Source organism: Hippocampus zosterae, chromosome 12 (assembly GCF_025434085.1).
Source record: "Hippocampus zosterae strain Florida chromosome 12, ASM2543408v3, whole genome shotgun sequence".
Lineage (NCBI taxonomy): Eukaryota > Metazoa > Chordata > Actinopteri > Syngnathiformes > Syngnathidae > Hippocampus > Hippocampus zosterae.
Genome location: NC_067462.1, coordinates 20,945,816 through 20,971,950, shown reverse-complemented (window position 1 = coordinate 20,971,950; position 26,135 = coordinate 20,945,816). Strand labels below are relative to the sequence as shown.

At 45.1% G+C, this 26,135-nt stretch overlaps 2 protein-coding genes across 2 annotated transcripts in view; one reads left to right on the top strand and one right to left on the bottom strand.

Moving 5' to 3' along the window:
* LOC127612045 (inactive dipeptidyl peptidase 10-like) overlaps nucleotides 1-26,135 on the top strand; it is a 124,348-nt gene that overhangs the window by 31,857 nt on the left and 66,356 nt on the right. The window contains exon 2 of the mRNA XM_052083007.1: nucleotides 22,124-22,235. Within this exon, the coding sequence (XP_051938967.1) occupies nucleotides 22,124-22,235 (112 nt within the window). The remainder of the gene's footprint in view (nucleotides 1-22,123; nucleotides 22,236-26,135) is intronic.
* On the bottom strand, nucleotides 22,724-25,610 carry LOC127612070 (uncharacterized). The gene is made up of 2 exons (XM_052083042.1): nucleotides 24,672-25,610; nucleotides 22,724-23,160 (listed from the first exon to the last, which is right to left on the bottom strand). Exons 1-2 carry the CDS (start codon nucleotides 25,608-25,610, stop codon nucleotides 22,762-22,764), a joined length of 1,338 nt encoding a protein of 445 aa, XP_051939002.1. The 3' UTR covers nucleotides 22,724-22,761.

Sequence of the window (26,135 nt, the reverse complement as noted above, 5' to 3'; positions counted from 1 at the left end):
GAATGGCAACTGAAGGACCGAGAGAAACACTTTAAAACAGTACATGTAAGCTACGAAAATTAACACGCTGCATAAGTGCGTCCTCTGCCTCGTTTATCTTAGCCGCCGTTATGGTTGCTGCTCATTATGGCATGCATGTGTAAGTGCGTGCGTATGTGTGCGTGTGCGGTCACGCATCAATAGTGGGAGGCTGGTTGATGGAAAAATTTAGCTTTGGTCAAAAAAGGTTGGGCCCCCTGCTCTACAGGATGCACTACAGGAAGGCTCATTGTGTATTTGTAGCGAACTTAGTCATTTTGATCGTAGGCTAATATAGTTAATATAGATACATAAGGCGTGTGTTGCCTTCTTTCTGAGGCTTTTAATTTGTTGCGGCTCCAGACACATTTGTTTTTCGTTTTTTTTGGTCCAATATGGCTCTTTCAACATTTTGGGTTGTCGAACCCTGACCAAGGTGGTGTTGCCTTATTATAAGTGTGTGTGTGCAAGATTGGTATATGTGTGCATTTTAGGTATGATAAACAGTTACTTCCCTGTAATGTAGTTTGAGGTCAGGTGTAAGAATATAATGTGCTTTACTTAGAGTTTGCATTCAGATCACTTGCACATGTATTATTTAAGTTTGCAGTTAATACAAAAGAAGCTTGTCTCAAGAGCAAAAATAAATAAATAAATAAAGCACCGATATCAAAGTTTGCCCCTAGGTATGGGGGTGGCTACAGAGTGAAAAGGTGTGCCCTTGGTCACCACTGGCCACCCTGTATCCTTGTCCCTGGATGGAAGATTCATTGAGATTCTGTCATCAAATTGAACCGTAGCCATTCACATATCAGCATTATCATGCTTCACATATCAGCATTATCATGCTCCACGTACAACAAAGATTCACATTTAGTGTCTCATGGGTTTGCGGGTCTTGAGAGCAAGCTGGCTGGAGGAGGTCCACTGCCTTGTTTGGTCATTGTTAGTGATGGGCACTGAAGACTGCATAGAGAGCTCCTACTTGGATGTGATAATCTATAATTCATCTCATCGCTGTTTGAAGATGTGGAAGAGGAACAGATGGTAGAAAAGCATCTGCAGTTTATTGCAGCATCACTTTGCGCCATATGCTTTTTTTCAAGAGTATGTAACATTAAAATTGTTTTTGGGTCACTGCATTTATTTATAAATTCTAATTCATCTTTGGGCACCATGCTGGATTACTGGATTACACAGCAAAGGACTAGGTACAATCAAATGGCAAAATCACATGTGTCTGAAAATGGGGTTTCAAGGGTTAAATTGTAAGACCAACTTTAGTTCAGATTTCAACTCAATCGTCCAGAGGAGGATTTTAAGGAATGTGATCGATAGAGTAGGTATTTTCATTTTAGGATCTTGTGTAGCGTAGGTATTTTCATTTTAGGATCTTGTGTCTTGTGTCCTTAGCACTTGAACGTAGTCAAATAACAGCTGTTCACACTGTGTGATGTGTGAACAGCTGTTCACACTTGTCTTTTTTGACAAAGTACCATAGATACCACTTAAATAGTATCACTACTTTTACATTTGCATATTCCAAAATTGAACTTGGAGCTGTATCTTGTCATCTGCAACTGTCAAGTGTGCTTGCTGGCACGAGCTGCATTTAATGGCATGGGTATTGTCAGGAGGCGGAAATGCAATCCTCTAATTTCTTTGATTTGAGATTTGAGATTTGGGAGAAGAATATAACCATCCAAAATATCAAACATGATTGGTTTGCTAAAATTTGCATTTTGCGAAAATGTGTGAGTTTTAAAAAATGACCGACAATCGGACAGAGAGTTCACCATTAGCAGACAAGGTTGTGTGTGTGTATATATATATATATATATATATATATATATATATGAGAGACAATAAAACGAATGACATGCCGGCTCAGACGTCGCCCGGCCAAACAAGGTCTGCGTCAGGTGCTGCGGAACCAGAGCACCTTGATGAAAAATGGGCTACTGGAACAAAGCGGAGATGGGCGAGATGCGATAACATGGCTCTGTTGGAATGCTACTACTCAAGCAACCCTAGTCAGAGGGGTTACATGCAGAGAATGTGGGCTAAATCGTTACTTCGAAACCCACAGTCACGGTTGACCGCGAAACAACTAGTAGCTCAGTGTTCCAACATCCACAAACGGCAACTGCTGTCACAACTTGAGATTGATGAGGTACAACGCAGGTTCCATGGTGAAGGGCCCCAGGCTGCCAGATCAGAGGAGGAGGTCATACAAGAGATTGTGAGGCAAGCCCCAATGAATGCAGATGATGAGATTGGGTGGCCAGCCCCAATGAATGAAATGCTGAGCGAGGCAGCAACTGACCTGAAAGCTAAGTTCATGGCGAGAATGAAAGCTGGGCAACCTAGAAACCGATTACAACGGCTACGTGAAGTACCATCTGAAATTCTCATAGAAAGTGTGAATGCAGCACTGAGGGCGATCCCTACCGTAACGATCACAGAAACCAATGAGCTGATATACGCTTCAGCATCAGTGATCCTGGAGACTCTGGGCTATAAGAGCAACCATGGAAGCCATGAGATACGTTACCCACCATGGAAAAGACGGTTGGGGGCTAAGATCAAGGCGGCCCGGAAAGATGTGAGTCAATTGACGGAGGCCCAGAGAGGTGTGATGAAAAGGCCGATACCCGAGAGGTACATCCAGATGACCATACCTGAAGCACTCGAAACTGCCAAACAAAGACTCCAAGCCTTGTCCAGTCGCCTAAAGCGGTACACGAAAGAGAATGAGGCCAGACGAATAAACAGGCTGTTCGCAACACAACCTGCGAAAGTGTACGCTCAGTGGCAGGGTCCTAACAACAGAGCTGACCCACCAAGACTGGAAACTGAAAGGTACTGGAAAGGCATATGGGAGAAGGAGGTTGCACATAACAGCAGTGCACAATGGCTGGTGACCCTGAGAGAGGAACACAGCAACCTCCCTGAACAGAACCCGGTTACCATAACAGTGGCAGACATACAGGAAAGAGTCTCAGATATGAAGAACTGGACAGCACCAGGCCCGGACATGGTCCACACTTACTGGCTAAAGAAACTCACATCACTCCATGAGCGCCTAGCAGTACAAATGAACCAGCTGCTGAGGGATGGGACTCACCCAGAATGGCTAACCGAAGGGCGAACGATCCTGATCATGAAGGATCCCTCGAAGGGTGCAGCCCCATCCAACTATCGGCCAATAACCACAACATGGAAGCTCGTGTCAGGCATCATTGCGGCTAAGATAAGTGGACACATGGATCAATACATGAACGAAGCACAGAAGGGCATTGGTAGAGATACCAGAGGAGCCAAACATCAGCTCCTGGTTGACAGAACAGTCGCACAAGACTGCAGGTCCCGACGTACCAACCTGTGCACAGCTTGGATTGATTACAAGAAAGCCTATGACTCGATGCCACATACATGGATCACTGAATGCTTGGAGTTGTATAAGGTGAACAGGACCCTAAGAGCCTTCGTTGCGAACTTGATGAGGATGTGGAAAACCACACTTGAAGCCAATGGCAAGCCACTTACCCAAGTGTCCATCAAATGTGGCATATACCAAGGTGATGCACTCTCCCCACTGCTGTTCTGCATAGGACTGAACTCCCTAAGCCAAGTAATCACCAAGACAGGCTATGGATACCGCCTCAGAAATGGAGCTACAATCAGTCACCTCCTCTACATGGATGACATAAAGCTGTATGCTAAGAGCGAAAGGGACATAGATTCCCTGATCCACACAACCAGGATCTACAGCAGCGACATCGGGATGTCATTCGGGCTTGAGAAATGTAGTCGGATGGTGACTAAGAGAGGAAGGGTAGTCCGCACTGAAGAGGTCTCACTCCCTGAAGGAACAATAGCCGACATTGAGGACAGCTACATGTACCTTGGTATACCACAAGCCAATGGCAACCTCGAACTGGCAACAAGGAAAGTGGCTATGGCCAAATACCTCCAGCGAGTGAGGCAAGTCCTAAGAAGCCAGCTCAATGGCAAGAATAAGACCCGGGCAATAAACAGCTATGCCCTGCCAGTGATCAGATACCCTGCAGGAATAATAAGGTGGCCAAAGGAAGAGATTCAGACCACGGACGTTAAGACCCGAAAGCTCCTAACCATGCATGGAGGGTTCCATCCCAAATCCAGCACCCTGAGACTGTACGCAAGCCAAAAGGAAGGAGGCCGGGGACTCGTGAGTGTGAGAGCCACTGTCCAGGATGAAACATCCAAGCTCCATGAATACATCAAGGAGAAGGCTCCAACGGATGACGTACTCAGAGAATGTCTCAGACAATGGGGAACAGAAGATGAGGCGCTGGAAGAGGGACCATCATGGGAGGACAAGCCTCTACACGGGATGTACCACCGGACCATAACTGAAGTGGCTGATCTCAAGAAGTCCTATCAGTGGCTAGAGAGGGCTGGCCTGAAGGACAGCACAGAGGCACTCATCCTGGCTGCTCAGGAGCAGACCTTGAGCACCAGAGCCATCGAGGCCCAGATATACCACACCAGACAAGACCCAAGGTGTCGGTTGTGCAAAGAGGCACCTGAGACGATCCAACACATAACTGCAGGGTGTTAGATGCTGGTAGGGAAAGCCTACATGGAACGCCATAACCAGGTGGCTGGCATAGTCTACCGAAACATCTGTGCGGAGTATGGACTGGAAACCCCAAGGTCAAAATGGGAAACACCTCCGAAGGTGGTGGAGAATGACAGAGCGAAGATCCTGTGGGACTTCCAGATCCAGACTGACAAGATGGTAATGGCGAACCAAACAGATATCGTGATCATAGATAAAGGGCAGAGGAAAGCCGTTGTAGTGGATGTAGCGGTCCCAAGTGATGGAAACATCAGGAAGAAGGAATATGAGAAACTCAAGAAATACCAAGGGCTCAGAGAGGAGCTGGAGAGAGCCTGGAAGGTAAAGGTGACAGTCGTGCCTGTGGTGGTCGGAGCTCTCGGGGCAGTAACCCCCAAACTAGATGAGTGGTTGCAACAGATCCCGCGAATAACATCGGACATCTTAGTCCAGAAATGTGCAGTGCTGGGAACAGCAAGGATACTGCGCAGAACCCTCAAGCTTCCTGGCCTCTGGTAGAGGACCCGAGCTGAATGAGGGACGGACACCACCCGAGGGGTGAGATGAGGATTTTTATTCATTCATTCATTCATTCATCTTCCGTACCGCTTGATCCTCACTAGGGTCGCGGGGGGTGCTGGAGCCCATTCCAGCCATCTCCGGGCAGTAGGCGGGGGACACCCTGAATCGGTTGCCAGCCAATCGCAGGGCACACATAGACGAACAACCATCCACGCTCACACTCACACCTAGGGACAATTTAGAGTGTTCAATCAGCCTGCCATGCATATTTTTGGAATGTGGGAGGAAACCGGAGCACCCGGAGAAAACCCACGCAGGCCCGGGGAGAACATGCAAACTCCACACAGGGAGGCCGGAGCTGGAATCGAACCCGGTACCTCTGCACTGTGAAGCCGACGTGCTAACCACTGGACTACCGGGCCGCTGAGGATTTTTATATATATTTATATTTATTAGAGCTGTCAGTGTAGCGTGTTTTTAATGGCATTAATTGAAATGAATTTTAGCGGGATTAAAATTTGTCTGGCAAGATTAACGCAGCATACATCGCAAGCGGATGTTACGTTGGTCTATAAATACACCAGAAACAAAACAACAAGCTGCAGAAGTACACGCCCATGTCTGTTTTGCCAGCCATGGCAGCGCGAGACACCGAAAACAGATACTTATAGAGTTTATGAATGGAAAGTTTACTTTCAAAAAGTTGCCAGATTGCTCCAAGACCAAAGTTACCGTTCTTCTCTCTCTCTCTGTATCATACAGGTGTATGATGTATGCCAGTGACACGATTGTTACTTGTTTGGAACTATTTTGTGTAGAAGGTTACAGTGTTCTGTGTCCATATAAATAGAGCAGGTGGAGCTTCTCTGTGTTCGTCTGGCAGTGACAGTGCGCTGCAGTGGTAGTGACTTAGCAAAAATAAAAGGTCTCCAGTGTTGTCATCGAAGCAAGTATAGTTATCCGAAATGAGGTCTACACAAAACCGTAGAGAGACTCCCTGGAGCCTATCCCAGCTGTCTTTGTTCGCACTCACACTCACACCTAGGGACAATTTAGAGTGTTCAATCAGCCTGCCACACGTTTTTGGAATGTGGGAGGAAACCGGAGCACCTGGAGAAAACCCACGCAGGCCCAGGGAGAACATGCAAACTCCACACAGGGAGGCCGGAATCGAACCTCTGCACTGTGAAGCCGACGTGCTAACCACTGGATACCGGGCCGCTCATGTAAAATTGAAAATCGAAATTGTTATTTCAGTAAATATTTGCATTTGGCACATAGAAAACTGATTCATGATTCCATGTTGATGAGAGCATTAAAATGGGGAAAAATAGAAAAAAAAATGTAAAAGGAAATTCAGAAACGATAAAAAAATGTGTGACTAATCACGATTAATTTTTTTATTTCCTTTGAGTTAATTATGACAGTTGCATTTTTAATTAGATTAAATATTTTAATCATTTGACAGCTCTAATATATATATACTCTGTGTATTTATATGTACAGTATGTATATATTTATATTTCCCAAACCAATGATGTTTCAAGACATATAACACATGACTCAGACAGGCAGTATTTTATTTTTACTTATTTTTTTAATTCTGTGTTAATTCTGCCAAGCAATTCTGAATGACACTGAACCATAGCAGGACCAAATGACTTTGATTTAATCTGTTGATCCATGCTGAAAGGCTATTCTTAATTTTTATTTCAGCAATGATAACTTATGTAATATATAATTTATGTTGTCTGTGAGATTTGTAATATTTGTAAAAAAAAATTTCTATCATGAAATCAGACAAGTGTCATCCATCTGAGTCCACCCCAAAAAATGTTTTTGCCTTCATTGTGATCAATAATACATGCTGGGTAATGCAGGGAACAGCAGACTCAATCCATCTGTTTCTCCCAAGACAATGACAGGAATAGCTCGTAATTAAGTCGGGAACAACATCGGACATCTCAGTCCAGAAATGTGCAGTGCTGGGAACAGCAAGGATACTGCGCAGAACCCTCAAGCTTCCTGGCCTCTGGTAGAGGCCAGGATGAGTGACGGACACCACCCGAGGGGTGAGATGAGGATTTATATATATATATATATATATATATATATATATTATATATATAATATATATAGAGGCCCGGTAGTCCAGTGGTTAGCAGCACGTCGGCTTCACAGTGCAGAGGTACCGGGTTCGATTCCAGCTCCGGCCTCCCTGTGTGGAGTTTGCATGTTCTCCCCGGGCCTGCGTGGGTTTTCTCCGGGTGCTCCGGTTTCCTCCCACATTCCAAAAACATGCGTGGCAGGCTGATTGAACACTCTAAATTGTCCCTAGGTGTGAGTGTGAGTGCGAATGGTTGTTCGTCTCTGTGTGCCCTGCGATTGGCTGGCAACCGATTCAGGGTGTCCCCCGCCTACTGCCCGGAGACAGCTGGGATAGGCTCCAGCACCCCCCGCGACCCTAGTGAGGATCAATCAAGCGGTTAGGAAGATGATATTCTGCTCTGCCCTCCACTTTTTCAGTGCTTTAGTTCCGTTTTTCCACAAGAAAAGCTCTGATAAAACATTCCACTGTTCTCAAATATCTTAATTTTTATTTTTCTCCACAAAATAAGGTGGAGAAAAGAAAAAAACAAATCAAAGAACATAATTTTCGCTTGTACCAGATAAGCTAAGATAAGCCAGGTAAGGGGCAGATAAGTCCTGCCCCTGCATATGACGTAGAGCACGGCACAGTCAGTAATTGGTTAAAGGTCTGAAACCATGGAAACAAAATGTTTTTGTTGGCCGTCTAATATTAAATCAAATAAATTAAAAAATAACGTTTGAAACGTTCGGCTCGTGGCTAGTATGGAGCTCACGCGAACACGGACACATACACATAAAACTTCACGGACGGTTGTTTCCACTCGTGGTTTTGCACGTGTATTCAACCTGGTGGAGGGCACTGTGGGCGCGGTCACATTGCCACTATCGTCTGGGTGCTCCAAAGCTGTTGGCCTTCGAATGAGACAGACCTAATTATTTAGCACAGAGGTAGTGCTAAGACCATAATACAACATCCATAACACACTCGCCCTGGCCGCACAAACATTAAACTTTCATGTCAAGACGGGGGTCTCAAACGAGCATCATGCAGGCCACATGTGGACCACGGGCCATGGTTTTAAGACCTCTGATGTACAGCTTTACTTGTTTTGCTTTTATTTCACAATTTTCCATCGGGCATGTTGCATAGTAAACTATCAAACGACTGTTGTGGCAGCTGGCTTGATTCGGCTGCCTCCCCGCCAACAGCTACGTTCAGTGTATGGCGCTGGCCAAACAGCTCACAGGAGGGGCAACCGGAGAGACAGTTTACTCCTTGTCCCTGCACTGTAATTTCAGCAGTCTATCAAAATGTGTCCTTGTGTGAAAGCGGTGCGTGGATAAAAATAAATAAATAAACGATTGTGCATGCAGGAGAATTGTGCTATGATCACAGGATCCCATTCTGCAAGTCAGAGGTGGGCAAATGATTTTTGGAATCGAGGATGAAATTCAATTGTGCTAAATGTGATTTTAATGCCTTTAAACCATTAAACTGTGTTGTTTTAATAAGATGCCATTGTTTAAGGCCTGGTAAAATTATGTTGGTGTAATCAGGAAATAAACCCTGAAAACAGGGGGAAAAAGTTTAAATTACTGTATGTTAAAATGACTTATCCACACAACACACCAACATTTTATGTGCACTCCTGACAACTCGTTTTATAATAATAATAATAATAATAATAATAATAATGCATTTTATTTAAAAGCGCCTTTCATGCCACCCAAGGACACTGTACAGACATTAAGAAATTACAATGTAAAAATTAGTAAACAACATATTATATAAAAACAGGACATAAAATCATAAAAACATAGGAAATGGAAGAGCTATGTGTTGTAGGCAATCCTGAACAGGTGTGTTTTTAGACGGGACTTGAAAGTGGAAAGAGGTGTGCAGTTTTGGAGGTCCGGAGGTAGGTTGTTCCAAAGCTTTGGAGCAGCGTGACTGAACGCTCTGGCTCCCATGGTGCTCAGTCGGGCAGGGGGCACTGACAGGCGGAGGGAGTATGAGGATCTGAGGGAGCGAGAGGGGATATGCACCTGGAGAAGGTCAGATCGGTAAGGAGGGGCTAGGTTGTGGATGGCCATATATGTATATAGAAGCAGTTTGTAATTGATGCAATGTTGAACAGGGAGCCAGTGAAGCTGTTGGAGAACGGGGGTAATGTGCTGCTGGGAAGATGTTTTTGTGATGATGCGAGCAGAGGCGTTTGAACTAGCTGGATTTTATGGAGGGACTTTTGAGGTAGGCCGAAGAGGAGAGCGTTGTAGTACCGTATTTTCACGACTATTCGACGCATCGTACTAATGGCCACAGCCTCATTAATGGGTGACATTTCTGTATTTTACACATACACAGGACGCACCGTACGAATGGCCGCAGTTTTACAGTGGTAAAACATAGGCCAGCTTAAACATACGGCATGCATGCGCGCACTCTAACACGTTAGCTTGAAGCATACGGTAGCATGCCAAGACATACAGATAAGATAAAAACACGTTTTTAAAAAGGCAACGAAAGCAGAACTGAGTTGTCATTGAATGCATCACATGCTAGTGTGAGTTGCTACGCATTGCCGAGCGGAAAGAAGGAGTAGCAACAGCAAAGTCAACATTTCTCTCGTGTGAAGCTTTCCCACATTTGAAAGTAAAGAACAGAGCGAAACATGGTGGCAGCGCGCGTGTGTGTAGAAAGAATTGAACAATTGTGCAAGTACCGTAATCCATCAAAAACGCCGCGTTCTCTCTCGTTGTTGCGTATTGTGGCGTAAGTCGCCAAGCGCTGCCTCTCACTCTTTGTGAAGTTGTGTTTGCCACCGATCATCCATTGTTCCCATGCCGTTTGCAACTTTACTTTGAACGCCCGGTTGATGCCAATGTCCAGCGGTTGGAGTTCTTTAGTCAAGCCTCCGGGAATAACGGCAAGCTCAGAGTTCATTTGCTTGACTTGTTTTTTCACCGCTGCTGTGAGATGGGCACGCATGCCAAAAGCATAACCGGTGGCTTTGAGTTTGAACTGAGCTTCGTAGGCGTGTCTTTTTGTCGAATTCATTTTCAAGGGTTCTTAGAAACCAAAACCGGAGTTGTTTTGCAACAATGCACATTGCCACACTCTATACAAGTGTTGGTACTGGCTTGAGGCGTCCACTTACACGCCCACCCTTCACCATTGGCGGACTAGCTTGCCTGTCCTCTCTCTCCCTCTCTCTCTCTCTCTCTCTCTCTCTCTCTCTCTCTCCCTCTCTCTCTCCCTCTCCATATATGTATATATACACGCCCACCCTTCCCTGATTGGCCGACTTCTTTCCCGCATGCCTGGCCACAGTCACTTCCGCCTTTTCTCTATATAAACAGCGTGTCGGCTGTCAGTCAGATTTTGGAACTCAGCGCATATAAAGGACGCTCCGCACCATAAGGCGTCCTGTCCATTTTGGAGAAAATTTAAGACTTTTAATGGCGCCTTATAGTCGTGAAAATACGGTAATCAAGGATGTGACAAGACTGTGGACAAGAATAGCAGTGGTGCTGGGGGTGAGAGAAGGGCGAAGTCTGGTAATATTGCGCAGATGGAAATAAGCAGTGCGGGTGATGGTGTTGATATGTGAGTGGAAGGTGACCATGCTATCCAGGATGACACCCAGACTCTTAACCTGGGGGGAGGGGGACACTAGGGAGCTGTCAATGTTGAAGGAAAAACTGTTTACTTTGGATAAAGTGGATTTGGTGCCAAGAGGACTTCAGTTTTATTAGCATTTAATTTAAGAAAGTTTGTTGTGAACCATGTTTTGAGTTCGGAGAGGCAAGAGTTGAGGGAGGGGGGGGGGGAGTATGGAGTTTGGCTTAAAGGAGAGGTAGAGCTGGGTGTCATCAGCAAAGTAGTGAAAGTGGATATTAAATTTGCGGAGGATATGGCCAAGAGGCAGGAGGTAGATGATGAAGAGAAGGGGACCTCGGACAGATCCCTGTGGTACACCTGTGGTGACTGGGGAGGGCCTTGAGGTGAAGGATTTGAGATGGACAAACTGAGTGCAGCCAGTGAGGTAGGAGTGGAACCAACTGAGGGGAGTGTGGGAGAGACCAATGGAGGAGAGTATTTAGGACGATTGGGTGAGAGATTGTGTCAAAGGCGGCGCTCAAGTCTAAGAGGATGAGGATGGAGACTAAACCGGAATCAGATGCTATGAGGACATCATTTACAATACGGATTAGGGCAGTCTCTGTGCTGTGGCGGGGGCTGAAACCGGACTGAAAGGGTTCATTGAGAGAGTGAAGGGACAGATGGGAGTGGAGTTGAGCAGCAACAGTTTTTTCTAGGATTTTCGAGATAAATGGAAGGTTGAAGATGGGGCGGAGGTTATCGAAGTTGTTGGGGTCAGAGCCATGTTTTTTTCAGTGTGGGGGTGATAGCAGCGGTTTTGAGGAGTGATGGGACAATACCAGAAGAGAGGGAGGAGTGGATAATAGCAGATATGAGAGGAAGCGGGGAAGTAAGGCAGGATTTAACAAGTGATGAAGGGAGGGGATCAAGCTGGCAAGTGGTGGGCTTGGATTTGAGTATGAGGTTGGATAATTCAGCAGTCGTGGGTGGAACAAAACTGGAGAAGAAATGACAAGGAGAAGAAGGTTCAGATGGGGGGGGGGGGGGAGCAGTCAGGTTTTGATGGAGTTGGTGATGGATCTTAAGGATTTTGTGATTGAAGTGTTCCATTATGGAGTTGCAGGTTGCCGAGGAGGACAGGTGGAGGGGGAGAGAATTTGGGGGCCGCAGGATTTTGTTCATGACGGAGAAGAGAGTTCTTCAATTTACTTCGTTGGAGAGGATGAGGCCGGAGTAGTAGCTGGATTTGGTTTGTGCAATTTGGTCCTTGTATTTAGTGATATGGGTAGTGTACATGTCCTTATGGATGGTGAGACCGGTTTTCTTATAGAATCGCTCAAGTTGGCGTTTTTTTTTTAATTTCAATGACCTAAGAGCGGGTGTAAACCAGGGGGAAGATGTAGAGAATGAAGCAGTCCTGGTCTTCAGGGGGGGCGAGAGAATTTAGAATATTTGTGAGGCAGGCATTGTAGTGAGTTTGAAAGGGCGTCTGGGGGCGGGGAACGATCGATAATGGAGCAGAAGGTGTCAATTTTGATATTTTTGGTATTACGAAAAGAAATCAGGCGGGAGGTTTTGATTGTAGAGAGAAGGAGTACGGTGTTAAAAGTGAGGAGGAAATGATCGGTTTCAGGAAAAACATCAGCAGTGGGCTTGGAGGGGGAGAGGCCAGAGCAGCAAACCAAGTCCAATGTGTGGCCTTTGATGTGGGTGGGGAAGTCAGTAAGACAGTGTATCACGAGGCTCTCCAGGTAGGATGTGAAGTCTCTTGTGAGTGGCAGGTCGGGGTTGTCCATGTGAATATTGAAATCTGCCAGCAAAATTAAATTTGGCAAGAGAGTGGATAAGTGTGTGATTAAGCTGGAAAATTCATTGATGAAATCGCTATGTGGCTTCGGGGGGCGATAAACTGTGGCAATGATGGTTGGAAGTCAAATCCAGCAGCTCCTATTTATTTTGTTCTTCTACTTCTTCCTCTCATAACTTTACTGCTGTGAAGTGGGAATTTCTCCATTGTGAGACTATTAAAGGTTTTCTTATTTGATCTTATCTGATTGTACTCTTGGAGCTACGATAAAGGAAATGCCAATGGGTTTTTCGGAGGTGGACATGAATGCCTCTCGAGTTGACCGGAAGAAGGGAAGGAGACGGACAAAAACACACCTGAATTTGTTGAAAAAATGAGAGCTGTGGTATTATTATTTTTTTAAACGCAGACTCTATGAATGGTTTTCAAAGTAGCAGCAAGTCCAGGTACTGTACGTCTTTGTCCGTCTCCGTGCTTTCTTCTGTTCCACTCGAGAGGCATTCAAGGCCGCCTATGAAAAACTTAAATGAATTTTTACTTCAATGAAACCACGAAGAAAATCAAGCGAGGAAATCACAAAATGAATTCAATATCCCCCCAACACAATTTATTTTGTGATTTCCTCGCTTGATTTTCTGTTTTGATGCATTATTTTCAATTTTTGTAGTTTCACTTAAGTACAGTAATAGTTAATGTCAGGTTGGTCCAATCTGACACTCAGGAATAAACAAAAGGAGGAGACAGGAGACTCGATTCTGGTACCAGGAGGGAATGAGGAGAAGCTTTCAGTTTCAGTTCTCCGCACGTAACCCTAACGATCTCCCCCTTCACCTCCTCATTTATTGGGAAAGCTACTACATAGGTGTGTCCAACCTAAAGGGTGGGGGCTGTTGAACACACACTGAACTTGTTTGACTATGTGTGTGTATGTGAGTGCAAATTACGTACATGTGTGCAATTGTCACAAAAACATCACGCTGCAGCTGGTGTTGATGGCTCCATTCACTGTTCACCCTTGCTCACTGTTTAGTCTTAACATGATCTCTTCCCAACCACGTCCTCGGAAAGGTGGTTGCGTCCCTAAATTTCCACACAGTGCACCAAGCATTCTTGATTATAAAAGTGAGTATATAATGGATAAAATGTGAGTACATAAAGAATGTATCTTTATTAAAGGCAGAAGCGTTCTTCATTGCAGGCATAGTCAATTAATGATTGCAAGCATAAGCGTTCTTCTTTGCAAACATAATCAATTTATCATGTCAGGCATAAGCGAATGTATAAGCGAATATATATATATATATATATATATATATATATATATATATATACACACACACACACATTAGAAGCATATATTTTTACCAGCAGTGCGATAGTGATCGGGCAGTAGCCTGTGGACTGGTCCATATTGATCACGAAGGGCGTAGAGAGAAATGGCCCAAAAAACGGAAAAAAAAGGGTGGCTGTGTGTGTGTGTTATAAATACTATATATTTTTCTGTTCGTGAACACTGCCCCAAAGCATCCTATCAGTTTCACTTTCACTAAAAGCATTGAAACAATAAAATAAAAAAAATAAAGCAGGTCATCTTTAACCTACGGTGGCGCGTGACCTCCATCACAGGACGTTGTTAGCGGTCAGCAGTCTGCAATTGTCACTTGCGATCAGAGCTGTTGCAATATATCTTTTTTGACAATTAGTTTTCTCATTCAAAGGTTATTTCATGTACAATTCACAGATGGCACTGACAAAGAATTGGAATCTGGAGCGCCAAGGGAAGCAATTTAAAATGGTACACTTATGTATGATAATCTCTGTACTGAAGACGCTGCAAACAGAGTCTGTTCCTTTTCGCAAACTCACAAATTCTTGGTTTTGTGAATGTGAATGCAGCACTGAGGGCGATCCCTAACATGACGATCATGGAAACCAATGAGGGAGAAGGAGGTCACACATAACAGCAGTGCACAATGGCTGGTGACCCTGAGAGAGTAGCACAGCAATCTCCTTGAATAGAACCCAGTTACCACAACAGTGGCAGACATACTGGAAAGAGTCTCAGTTATGAAAAACTGGACATCACCAGGCCCGAACATGGTCCACACATCGGGATGTCATTCGGGCTTGAGAAATGTAGCCGGATGGTGACTAAGAGAGGCAAGGTAGTCCATGCTGAACTGGTCTCACTCCCTGAAAGAACAATAACAGACATTGAGGACAGCTACAAGTATCTCAGTATACCACAAGCCAATGGCGACCTCTAACTGGCAATAAGGAAAGCAGCTACGGCCAAATACCTCCAGCTGGTGAGGCAAGTCCCAAGGAGACAGCTCAATGGCAAGAATAAGACTCGGGCAATAAACAGCTATGCCCTGCCAGTGATCAGATACCCTGCAGGAATAATAAGGTGGCCAAAGGAAAAGATTCAGACCACAGACGTTAAGACCCGAAGCTCCTCGCCATGCATGGAGGGTTACATCCCAAATCCAGCACCCTGAGACGGTATGCAAGCCGTAAGGAAGGAGGACTAGTGAGTGTGAGAGCCACTGTCCAGAATGAAACATCCAAACTCCATGAATACATGAAGGAGAAGGCTCCAACGGATGACGTACTCCGAGAATTTCTCAGACAATGGGGAACAGAGGTGCTGGAAGAGGGACCATCATCGGAGGACAAGCCCGACACGGGATGTACCACCGGAACATAACGGAAGTGTCTGATCTCAAGAGGTCCTATCAGTGGCTAGAGAGGACAGCACAGGGGAACTCATCCTGGCTGCTCAGGAGCAGGCCCTGAGCACCAGAGCCATTGAGGCCCAGATATACCACACCAGACAAGACCCAAAGTGTAGGTTGTGCAAAGAGGCACCTGAGACGATCCAACACATAACTGCAGGGTGTAAGATGCTTGTGGGGGACAAGCCTTCATGGGACGCCATGTAGGCTGGCATAGTCACATCTGTGCGGAGTATGGACTGGAAACTCCAAGGTCAAAATGGGAAACACCTCCAAAGGTCGTGGAAAATGACCGAGCGAAGATCCCGTGGGACTTCCAGATCCAGACTGACAAGATGGTAATGGCGAACCAACCGGATATCGTGATTATAGGCAAAGGGCAGTGGAAAGCCGTTGTAGTGGATGTAGCGGTCCCAAGTGACGGAAACATCAGAAAGAAGGAACACGTGAAAATAGAGAAATATTAAGGGCTCAGAGAGGAGCTGGAGAGAGCCTGGAAGGTAAAGGTGACAGTAGTGCCTGTGGAGGTCGGAGCACTCGGGCAGTGACCCACAAAATAGATGAGTGGTTGGAACAGATCCCGGGAACAACATCAGACATCTCAGTCCAGAAAAGCGCAGTGCTGGGAGCAGCAATTTTAGGACCCCTCCAGAGGACATGTCAACATCAAAAGAGGAACTGTTATCTCAAGTTTCTGTGTTGCAGCTATTGATGGACTGTGCCTTACTATGAGTACAGTCCTATTGATCCCAGTCTCTTTCCTGAACATCTGTTTGCACACTTAAAACAACATATGTAGTGTTAAATTTTATCTTCTTCCTCCTTGGTTGATTAACGGCCCCCCAAGTGTCTTCTGTTGTTCCCCCGCACCTTGGGTCAGTCCCTGATTGCTGTTAAGCCCCCCTGGGAAGACCTCTTATCTCAGGATGTATGGGTTCTGGAACTTGCCATTGCACCAAATGGTGGGTAGTAGTGGTTTTGGTCTCACCTCACCACTCCCAACTTCTTCCAGCCACACCGGGTCAGATGACATGTTACTTTCTTTGTTTCCGGGATTTGCATGAGAGGCGTACCTCCCCTTCTGTCATTATCATATTGTCTCTATATAATCTCATGTGTTTTTTCGACACTTCCTGATTGAAATCTGGACCCCTCAGGAGCCCGAATCGATTTGTAAATTGCAGAAAAATAAATTAAACCCTTCGAAGGAACTGTTCATCGCCTCCAGCCTTTATTTGGATTACCAACATTCTCCTCGTCCGAAATTCAACAAACACGCGGGGAATAATATGGCATGTTTTTTTTTCCGCAAAAAACTACAAAATAAAATATACTAAAATATATACATACAGTATATTTCCCATTCCATTTCAACTGTCATCAGTTATACTTTAAGACTTAATGTCGGTTAGCAAACAGCTCATTTGTGCATTATGGCCAACAACTGGTCTAAAGTGTTGAAGAGAACTTTGTCACCAAACAAAAATATGAAAAATTAAAAAGAAAAATCCCAATTTTATCGGTCACCAGTGTCCGAGTACATGAAAAATTGAATTGCCCCCGCTGTAATTTTCGGGCAAAATTGCCCCCGCTTTGGAGCAATCCGCAGCTCTGAACTAGAAAACAAGGATAAACACAATTGGTTTTGTAAGATCTAAGAGATAGAACTTTAAAACCTGATTTTATAAGATTATTTTAAACTTCTGTCAAATTGTAGAAAACTTTGGGAATTACATATAGATTCTTGCATGCAATTGGGGCCAAAATAATAAGATTTTCCTTCAGGCTCTTTAATAATGCAATAATGATGATGAGCACAAAAGATGTTCCAATCGATCTTATGAATTTATCACCCTCTGGCAACTCTCAAGATGTAAACACATCTTTCAACCCTATTGTCAAGACAGACTTGAAAGGGCAATAACCTGCTTTATTATGAACGTATTGAAATAAACATGAGTGGATTGCCAAATATTTTTGTGAAAAGTAAACTGATGATCAACAAGGTATTACTATTGGTGGAAGAAAAACTGGATCGTCTGTTGCTGCTCAGATTTGCATCTCCAGTCAATAATTACACAAAGCTGTTGTTCCTAAATCTGGTCTTATCTGAAACCCATTTTAATGCTACACTGGAGGACATTGTTATTCAGCTCCTCTGCAGCCCAAGCACTTAGCCTGTCAGCTTAAAGGCCCAGTGGTTCAATGAAGATTAATTATGATGCTGTGGTCAGGGTAATGAGATGTGCTACACCGTGTGGGCAAGATTTACACAGTTGTCTTCACTCTACTCTTTGGTGTTTACCTGGGGATTATGCTCACCGAGAATTTTTGGTCATCAAGTATCTCATATTCCCTTGTGACTTTTCAAACTAATTCATCTTTAAATGACGATTCACCCCTGCCAAATTTTTCAGCTGGAGTAGCTGAGTGGTAAGGGAAAACATAATCACAGAGCACTTGGATGGAAAATTTCATCCCCTGCCGCTCCTATATATAGCATATCGAGAACCAAAATAGTGTTACAATAATGTCTAGTCGAGGATCTGTGGCATACAAAATGTATGCAAGTACAACCAAAAAGCAGTCCAGTGAAGTTTCAACAAAATGAAATTTGGAAGCATATATTGGTGGATTATTTGTTCTTTCTTTCTCGTCTAGAATGTCTTGTGTGGATATAGGACTTGTAATTTACTTATTATGATAAAAACTTATTACAATGCCTAAAATTCAAAGAAACACCTTCCAACGGTGTTAATGGTTTACACTTTTTAAAATTGTTATTATTCCACCACGATCAAAAAAAAATATAGAACATTGCTATTTGCTGAGTATAGGTCAATATTACTTTCTAAGATTTCTCAGAGTTAGAAGAAATCCAACAACAAAAGTCTCAAATTCAACATCTCAATTGAACAGCATTTTACATGAGAACCGATCAAAATAATCTACTATGTAAAAACGTCGGGCTGCTGTAAAGTAGAGTAAACACTTGGTTGAGCTCCTTTTGCATGAATTACTGCGCCGATAGGGTGTGGTATGGAGGCATGAGCCTGTGACACTGGTGAGGTGTCCTGAAAGCCCAGGTTGCCCAAATAGCAGTTTCTGCTCGTGAGGATTTTTTGTGGTTGAGTGTCTCTCATCTTTCTTTTGGCAATATCTCAGATTCTCTCCCGTGTTCAGGTTTGCCTGAGGCAGGTGCCCTTTGCCTACCTTGGCAGTCACTGGCTACAGAAACCAGCTCTTGGGACATGGAATGTCACCTCTCTGGCAGGAAGGAGCCCAAGCTGGTGTGCGAGGCAGAGAAGTTTCAAGTAGAAATAGTGGGGCTCGATTCCACACACAAATTGGACTCTGGAACTACGGGATGGACCCTCTTCCACTCTAGAGTCGCCCACGGTGAGAAGCGCCGAGTAGGTGTGGGCTGGGGTTCACCTCCAGGAAATGAGAGGGTAGCCTCCCTCCGCCTTTGGGTGGGCGATGGTTCCTGGCTTTTGTTTTTGATTTGAACCAAAAAGCAGTTCAGAGGACACCTTTTTGGTGTCCTTTGAGGGTGTGTTGGGGAGCACTTCTGCTGTCTACACCATCATTCTGCTGAGGGACTTCAATGCTCACGTGGGCTTTGAGAGTGAGAACAGAAGGATTTGAATGGGAAGATTGGACCCACCGATCTGAACCTGAGCGATGTTCTGTTGCTGGAGTTCTGTTCTCATCACGGATTATGCAATATGAACATCATGTTCAAACATAAGGGTGTCCATATTTGTAGTTGGCACCAGGACCCCCTCCAATGATGCCATGGCTTTGTAGTTGTCCAAATCATGTGGCCACAAATACAACGGTATGCGGCCACATGATTTGGACACTCGTAATGGTTACATGGTAATGAGCAGTAACTTACATCGCGCTTTTCCACCTTTGGTACTCAAAGTGTACAAACACTATTCCTCATTTACCTACTGATCATGCATCATCAGGAGCAGCCAGGGGTTCAGTATCTTGCTCAACGACACTTTGACAAGGTCACAATGAACCTCTAACCTCTGGGTTGGGAGACAACCACTCTACCGCTGAGCCATGCCACCTTTGAAGAAAGGAGCAGGGTCACCCGATTATCACCAGGTGGTGTGTTGCTTCAGATGGTGGGGGAAGATACTGGTCCAAACTGCCAGACCTAAATTAATTGTAAGGGTTTTCTGATAACGTATGGCAGACTCCCCTGTCAAAAACAGTTTCCACTCCCACCTCTGGCAGAACTTTGGCCATATCTCGGGGGAGGCAGGGGCAATTGAGTCGGAGTGCATCATGTTCCGTGTCTCCATTGTTACGATGGTTGATCGTTACTGTGGCCATAAGGGAGTCACTGCCTGGAGAGGAGGGTCCATCGATAGGTTGAATCTCAGATTTAGGAGCATCCTGGCAGTAGAACAGTGGACCAGCTCTATGTTCTCGGCAGCACCCTTGAGGATGCATGGAAGATTACCCACACCAGTCTACAGTGGTTTTGTGGACTTGGAGAAGGCGCTGAGCCATGTCCCTCTAGGACTTCTGTGGTGGTCCCGGGACCACTGATATCGGAGTTTGGTCGTAATTAGTTTCCACTGGGGGTTGGATTCAACCAAAGCTGCGGGTTCTCACCGATACTGTTCATTACCTTTATTGACACAATCTTTAGCAGCATCTGAGACCATAAGGGGTTTCGATTTGGTGACCTCAGTATTGCATCTCTGCTTTTTACCAATGATGTGGTACTATTGGCTTCTTAAAGCCATGATTTCCAACTTTCATTGGAGTGGTTCACAGCTGAGTCAGAAATGGTTGGTGTCACGTTACGCACAAAGCGGGAAAGGAACCGCTTTGTACGTAACAGAAAAACGAGAATAAGTGGATCCCCGAAATAGCAGACACTGACAAGGACTTCATCACAAAATAAAATTTACTATGAACAAAAACTCAGTCTAATTGAAAACAGAAAACGCTGGTAAATATCGAGAACCAGGAAATAATATAACACAACAACGAAAAGCGCTTGCAAAAAACGGCAAGGAAAATGATTAGGCAAATACTAGAATACACACGCACTTAGAATATTTACAAGGAGACGTCGAAAAATGTAACAATCAACAATAGTATACGAGTAGCACTTTCAAATACATGGGCAACAGCAGTGGCACGGCATGGAATACTCCGGCAAGGAGTTGGGCCTGTAGGGCTCCCCCTGCAGCTGCACACCTGTTGGTCATTATGTAATTAGTGCTATAAAAGGACTCTGTCGGGTCATTGTTTGCTCTTGGCTACTGTCATGTTTGTTTGTTGCTTCTTGCTTGCTGCTATCATGTTTTTGTTCCTGTGAGTTTTTTGTCAGTCATGATTTTTGTTTGATATTTTGGACTTTGTTTGTTTAGGATTTAGTTTTCTCTGTTTTAATACAATTCGTCAAGTACACCCTGCTCCTCTCTCCTGCCTGCTTTTTGGGGTCCACCACCACCACCGTGCAACGTGACACGTGAATTTTCATGACATTTGAAAACAATACTCCCCATTCACACTTGTTCGGTTGATTGTTTTTAGTTAGCATACATTTGCATATTATTAATGATTAATTGATTATGCTTGTAATGAAGAACGTGTATGCTTTTAATAGAAATATAATGCTTTTAATGAAGATATGCTCACATTTATAATATAAGAATGCTTAGTGCACTGGGTGACAGTTGAGGGACGCAACCACCTTTCCGAGAAAGTAGTTGGAAAGAGATAAGTATTAACACAAAACAAGAGCAAGGTCGGACGTGGACGGAACTGTCAACACCAGCTGCAACTTGGTGTTTTTGTAATGATTGCACACATGTACATAATTTTCTCTCACATACACACACATAATCAAACAAGTTTAGTGTGTCCTCAACAGCCCTCACCCTTTAGGTTGGACACACCCATGTATTAAATTCCCAATAAATGAGAGGGCGAGCGGGGAGATCCTTGGGTGACATGCAGAGAACTGAAACCAACGCTTCTCCTCATTCCCCCCCTGGTACCAGAATTGAGTCTCAGGTCTCCTTGTGTTTTGTCTGAATGTCAAATTGATGGACCTGACAACACGTTCTAAAAATGTAATCCCTCTTTTACTAACTGCCATTGTTGTGCCATAGTGCCAAGCCAGTACTTTCCAATGTCTGGCAATCAGGGGAAAATCAGGTGCAAACTGTACTCTGCTGTCAAACTTTGTGGGCATGCTTGCACTGGTATATCTTTAGCACAAGATCCTTTGTGAAAAGGACATTAAGACGGAGCAAACTGCAGGTGCGAATGAAGCGCAATTGAAGGTGCCATTAACAGCAGCAGTTAATTCTTTGTTTATTTGGCCCTGTATTTTATGATTACTATGGTTGTCTTTGTCTCAGTTTTACATTTGTTGGATGATCTTAAATATATTAAATATTAAAGTGTGGTGACTATGTGACTGAAACAAGAATTTGACATGAGGGCAAATGTTTTTATTTTACTGCAATTTTCATGATCTAACCCAGAGCTCCAAGGCAGTGCCCCATAGCATTCCAATTTTCATGTCTGACGAAAAAGGCAGGTTGCACATCGGTTAGTAGTCCCAGAGGATTTGTTTTTTAATTTTTTTGCTTGCATTATCACATCCTGTTTCGGCTGAAAATTTTCAGTGACTGAATTTTGGGTGCATCCTTATGTTGAATTGTGTTTTTCAAAGGATTCTTCTCTTTTAGGACACTGGGCCTATTGTAACAGATAGGAACTGGAAGGGCATCGGTATCTCCCTCCTTGTCATTCTGGTGGTGCTTTCACTTATTGGACTCTCAATTGTTCTGCTATCAAAAGGTGAGACTCACCGCACATGCTGAAATAGTTTCATGGTACTGTATTTATCATTGTTTAAACAGAAAAGGAACCTTTTTGTGTTTGCATGTTCTCCCTGTGCTTGCTCAAGCATTTTAAGGTACTTTGGCCTTCTCCTGAGCTTATGGCTGAGTCCAAATGTGCACACTATTGTCTATGTTGCACACTAATAAGGGGGTATGCTATTTTGAAGGGGTGTCCAAATGTCCAGGGAGGAGAAATGTATCAATATTACGACAATGCACTTGGAAAAGTAGTGGGCTTCGATGGTCACGCAACAGGCTAATATAGACCACAATGCATTGCGAGCAATAAAACAACATGGCACACGTGCCAATATCGTAGCAGTACAGTAACTATAAACCACTCTAATAATTCATCCATTTTATTTAATTGAAAATATTTCCAACAAACAAAATATAGTTTACATATACCTGTATATACAAAAATAAAAAAATCCTCATCTCACCCCTCGGGCGGTGTCCGTCCCTCATTCAGCTCGGGTCCTCTACCAGAGGCCAGGAAGCTGGAGGGTTCTGCGCAGTATCCGTGCTGTTCCCAGCACTGCACATTTCTGGACTGAGATGTCCGATGTTGTTCCGGGGATCTGTTGCAACCACTCATCTAGTTTGGGGGTCACTGCCCCGAGTGCTCCGTCCACCACAGGCACGACTGTCACCTTTACCTTCCAGGCTCTCTCCAGCTCCTCTCTGAGCCCTTGGTATTTCTCGAGTTTCTCGTGTTTCTTCTTTCTGATGTTTCCATCACTTGGGACCGCTACATCCACTACAACGGCTTTCCTCTGCCCTTTATCTATGATCACGATATCTGGTTGGTTCGCCATTACCATCTTGTCAGTCTGGATCTGGAAGTCCCACAGGATCTTCGCTCTGTCATTCTCCACCACCTTTGAAGGTGTTTCCCATTTTGACCTTGGGGTTTCCAGTCCATACTCCGCACAGATGTTTCGGTAGACTATGCCAGCCAGCTGGTTATGGCGTTCCATGTAGGCTTTCCCTGCCAGCATCTTACACCCTGCAGTTATGTGTTGGATCGTCTCAGGTGCCTCTTTGCACAACCTACACCTTGGGTGTTTTCTGGTGTGATATATCTGGGCCTAGATGGCTCTGGTGCTCAGGGCCTGCTCCTGATCAGGATGAGTGCCTCTGTGATGTCCTTCAGACCAGCCCTCTCTAGCCACTGATAGGACTTCTTGAGATCGGCCACTTCAGTTATGGTCCGGTGGTACATCCCGTGTAGTGGCTTGTCCTCCCATGATGGTCCCTCTTCCAGCGCCTCATCTTCTGTTCTCCATTGTCTGAGACATTCTCTGAGTACGTCATCCATTGGAGCCTTCTCCTTGATGTATTCATGGAGCTTGGATGTTTCATCCTGGACAGTGGCTCTGACACTCACTAGTCCCCGGCCTCCTTCCTTTCGGCTTGTGTACAGTCTCGGGGTGCTGGATTTGGGATTGAACCCTCCATGCATGGTTAGGAGATTTCGGGTCTTAACGTCCGTGGTCTGAATCTCTTCCTTTGGCCACCTTATTATTCCTGCAGGGTAACTGATCACTGGCAGGGCAAAGCTGTTTATTGCCCAGGTCTTATTCTTGTCATTGAGTTGGCTTCTTAGGACTTGCCTCACTCGCTGGAGGTATTTGGCCATTGCCGCTTTCCTTGTTGCCAGTTCGAGGTTGCCATTGGCTTGTGGTATACCGAGGTACTTGTAGCTGTCCTCAATGTCTGCTATTGTTCCTTCAAAGAGTGAGACACCTTCAGTGCGGACTACCTTTTCGCTTAGTGACCATCCGACTACATTTCTTAAAGGCCAAGTGTGAATTTTATTTCATGAAATGCCAAATAGCGTCACAATGAAAGTACTTAAGCATTGTCCACCAAATAAAGCATTAAAAAATCATTTATATGTTGTGTGTGTGTGTGTGTATATATATTAAAAAAAAAAAAATCCTCATGTCACCCCTCGGGTGGTGTCCGTCCCTCATTCAGCTCGGGTCCTCTACCAGAGGCCAGGAAGCTTGAGGGTTCTGCGCAGTATCCTTGCTGTTCCCAGCACTGCACATTTCTGGACTGAGATGTCCGATGTTGTTCCAGGGATCTGTTGCAACCACTCATCTAGTTTGGGGGTCACTGCCCCGAGTGCTCCGACCACCACAGGCACGACTGTCACCTTTACCTTCCAGGCTCTCTCCAGCTCCTCTCTGAACCCTTGGTATTTCTCGAGTTTCTCATGTTCCTTCTTCCTGATGTTTCCATCACTTGGGACCGCTACATCCACTACAACGGCTTTCCTCTGCCCTTTATCTATGATCACGAAATCTGTTTGGTTCGCCATTACCATCTTGTCAGTCTGGATCTGGAAGTCCCACAGGATCTTCGCTCTGTCATTCTCCACCACCTTCGGAGGTGTTTCCCATTTTGACCTTGGGGTTTCCAGTCCATACTCCGCACAGATGTTTCGGTAGACTATGCCAGCCACCTGGTTATGGCGTTCCATGTAGGCTTTCCCTGCCAGCATCTTACACCCTGCAGTTATGTGTTGGATCGTCTCAGGTGCCTCTTTGCACAACCTACACCTTGGGTCTTGTCTGGTGTGGTATATCTGGGCCTCGATGGCTCTGGTGCTCAAGGCCTGCTCCTGAGCAGCCAGGATGAGTGCCTCTGTGCTGTCCTTCAGGCCAGCCCTCTCTAGCCACTGATAGGATTTCTTGAGATCAGCCACTTCAGTTATGGTCCGGTGGTACATCCCGTGTAGGGGCTTGTCCTCCCATGATGGTCCCTCTTCCAGCGCCTCATCTTCTGTTCCCCATTGTCTGAGACATTCTCTGAGTACGTCATCCGTTGGAGCCTTCTCCTTGATGTATTCATGGAGCTTGGATGTTTCATCCTGGACAGTGGCTCTCACACTCACTAGTCCCCGGCCTCCTTCCTTTCGGCTTGCGTACAGTCTCAGGGTGCTGGATTTGGGATGGAACCCTCCATGCATGGTTAGGAGCTTTCGGGTCTTAACGTCCGTGGTCTGAATCTCTTCCTTTGGCCACCTTATTATTCCTGCAGGGTATCTGATCACTGGCAGGGCATAGCTGTTTATTGCCCGGGTCTTATTCTTGCCATTGAGCTGGCTTCTTAGGACTTGCCTCACTCGCTGGAGGTATTTGGCCTTAGCCGCTTTCCTTGTTGCCAGTTCGAGGTTGCCATTGGCTTGCGGTATACCAAGGTACTTGTAGCTGTCCTCAATGTCTGCTATTGTTCCTTCAGGGAGTGAGACCCCTTCAGTGCGGACTACCTTTCCTCTCTTAGTCACCATCCGACGACATTTCTCAAGCCCGAATGACATCCCGATGTCGCTGCTGTAGATCCTGGTTGTGTGAATCTATGTCCCTTTCGCTCTTAGCATACAGCTTTATGTCATCCATGTAGAGGAGGTGACTGATTGTAGCTCCATTTCTGAGGCGGTATCCAAAGCCTGTCTTGGTGATTACTTGGCTTAGGGGGTTCAGTCCTATGCAGAACAGCAGTGGGGAGAGTGCATCACCTTGGTATATGCCACATTTGATGGACACTTGGGTAAGTGGCTTGCCATTGGCTTCAAGTGTGGTTTTCCACATCCTCATCGAGTTCGCAACGAAGGCTCCTAGGGTCCTGTTCACCTTATACAACTCCAAGCATTCAGTGATCCATGTATGTGGCATCGAGTCATAGGCTTTCTTGTAATCAATCCAAGCTGTGCACAGGTTGGTACGTCGGGACCTGCAGTCTTGTGCGACTGTTCTGTCAACCAGGAGCTGATGTTTGGCTCCTCTGGTGTCTCTACCAATGCCCTTCTGCGCTTCGTTCATGTATTGATCCATGTTTCTTAGCC

Excerpts from the sequence above, each read along its gene's own strand:
- LOC127612070 (XM_052083042.1), bottom strand. The coding sequence starts at position 25,610 with ATGTCATTCGGGCTTGAGAAATGTCGTCGGATGGTGACTAAGAGAGGA. Across the intron at positions 23,161-24,671 it reads AATGGGAAACACCTCCGAAG|GTGGTGGAGAATGACAGAGC; the intron begins GTGGTGGAGAAT and ends ACACCTTCAAAG.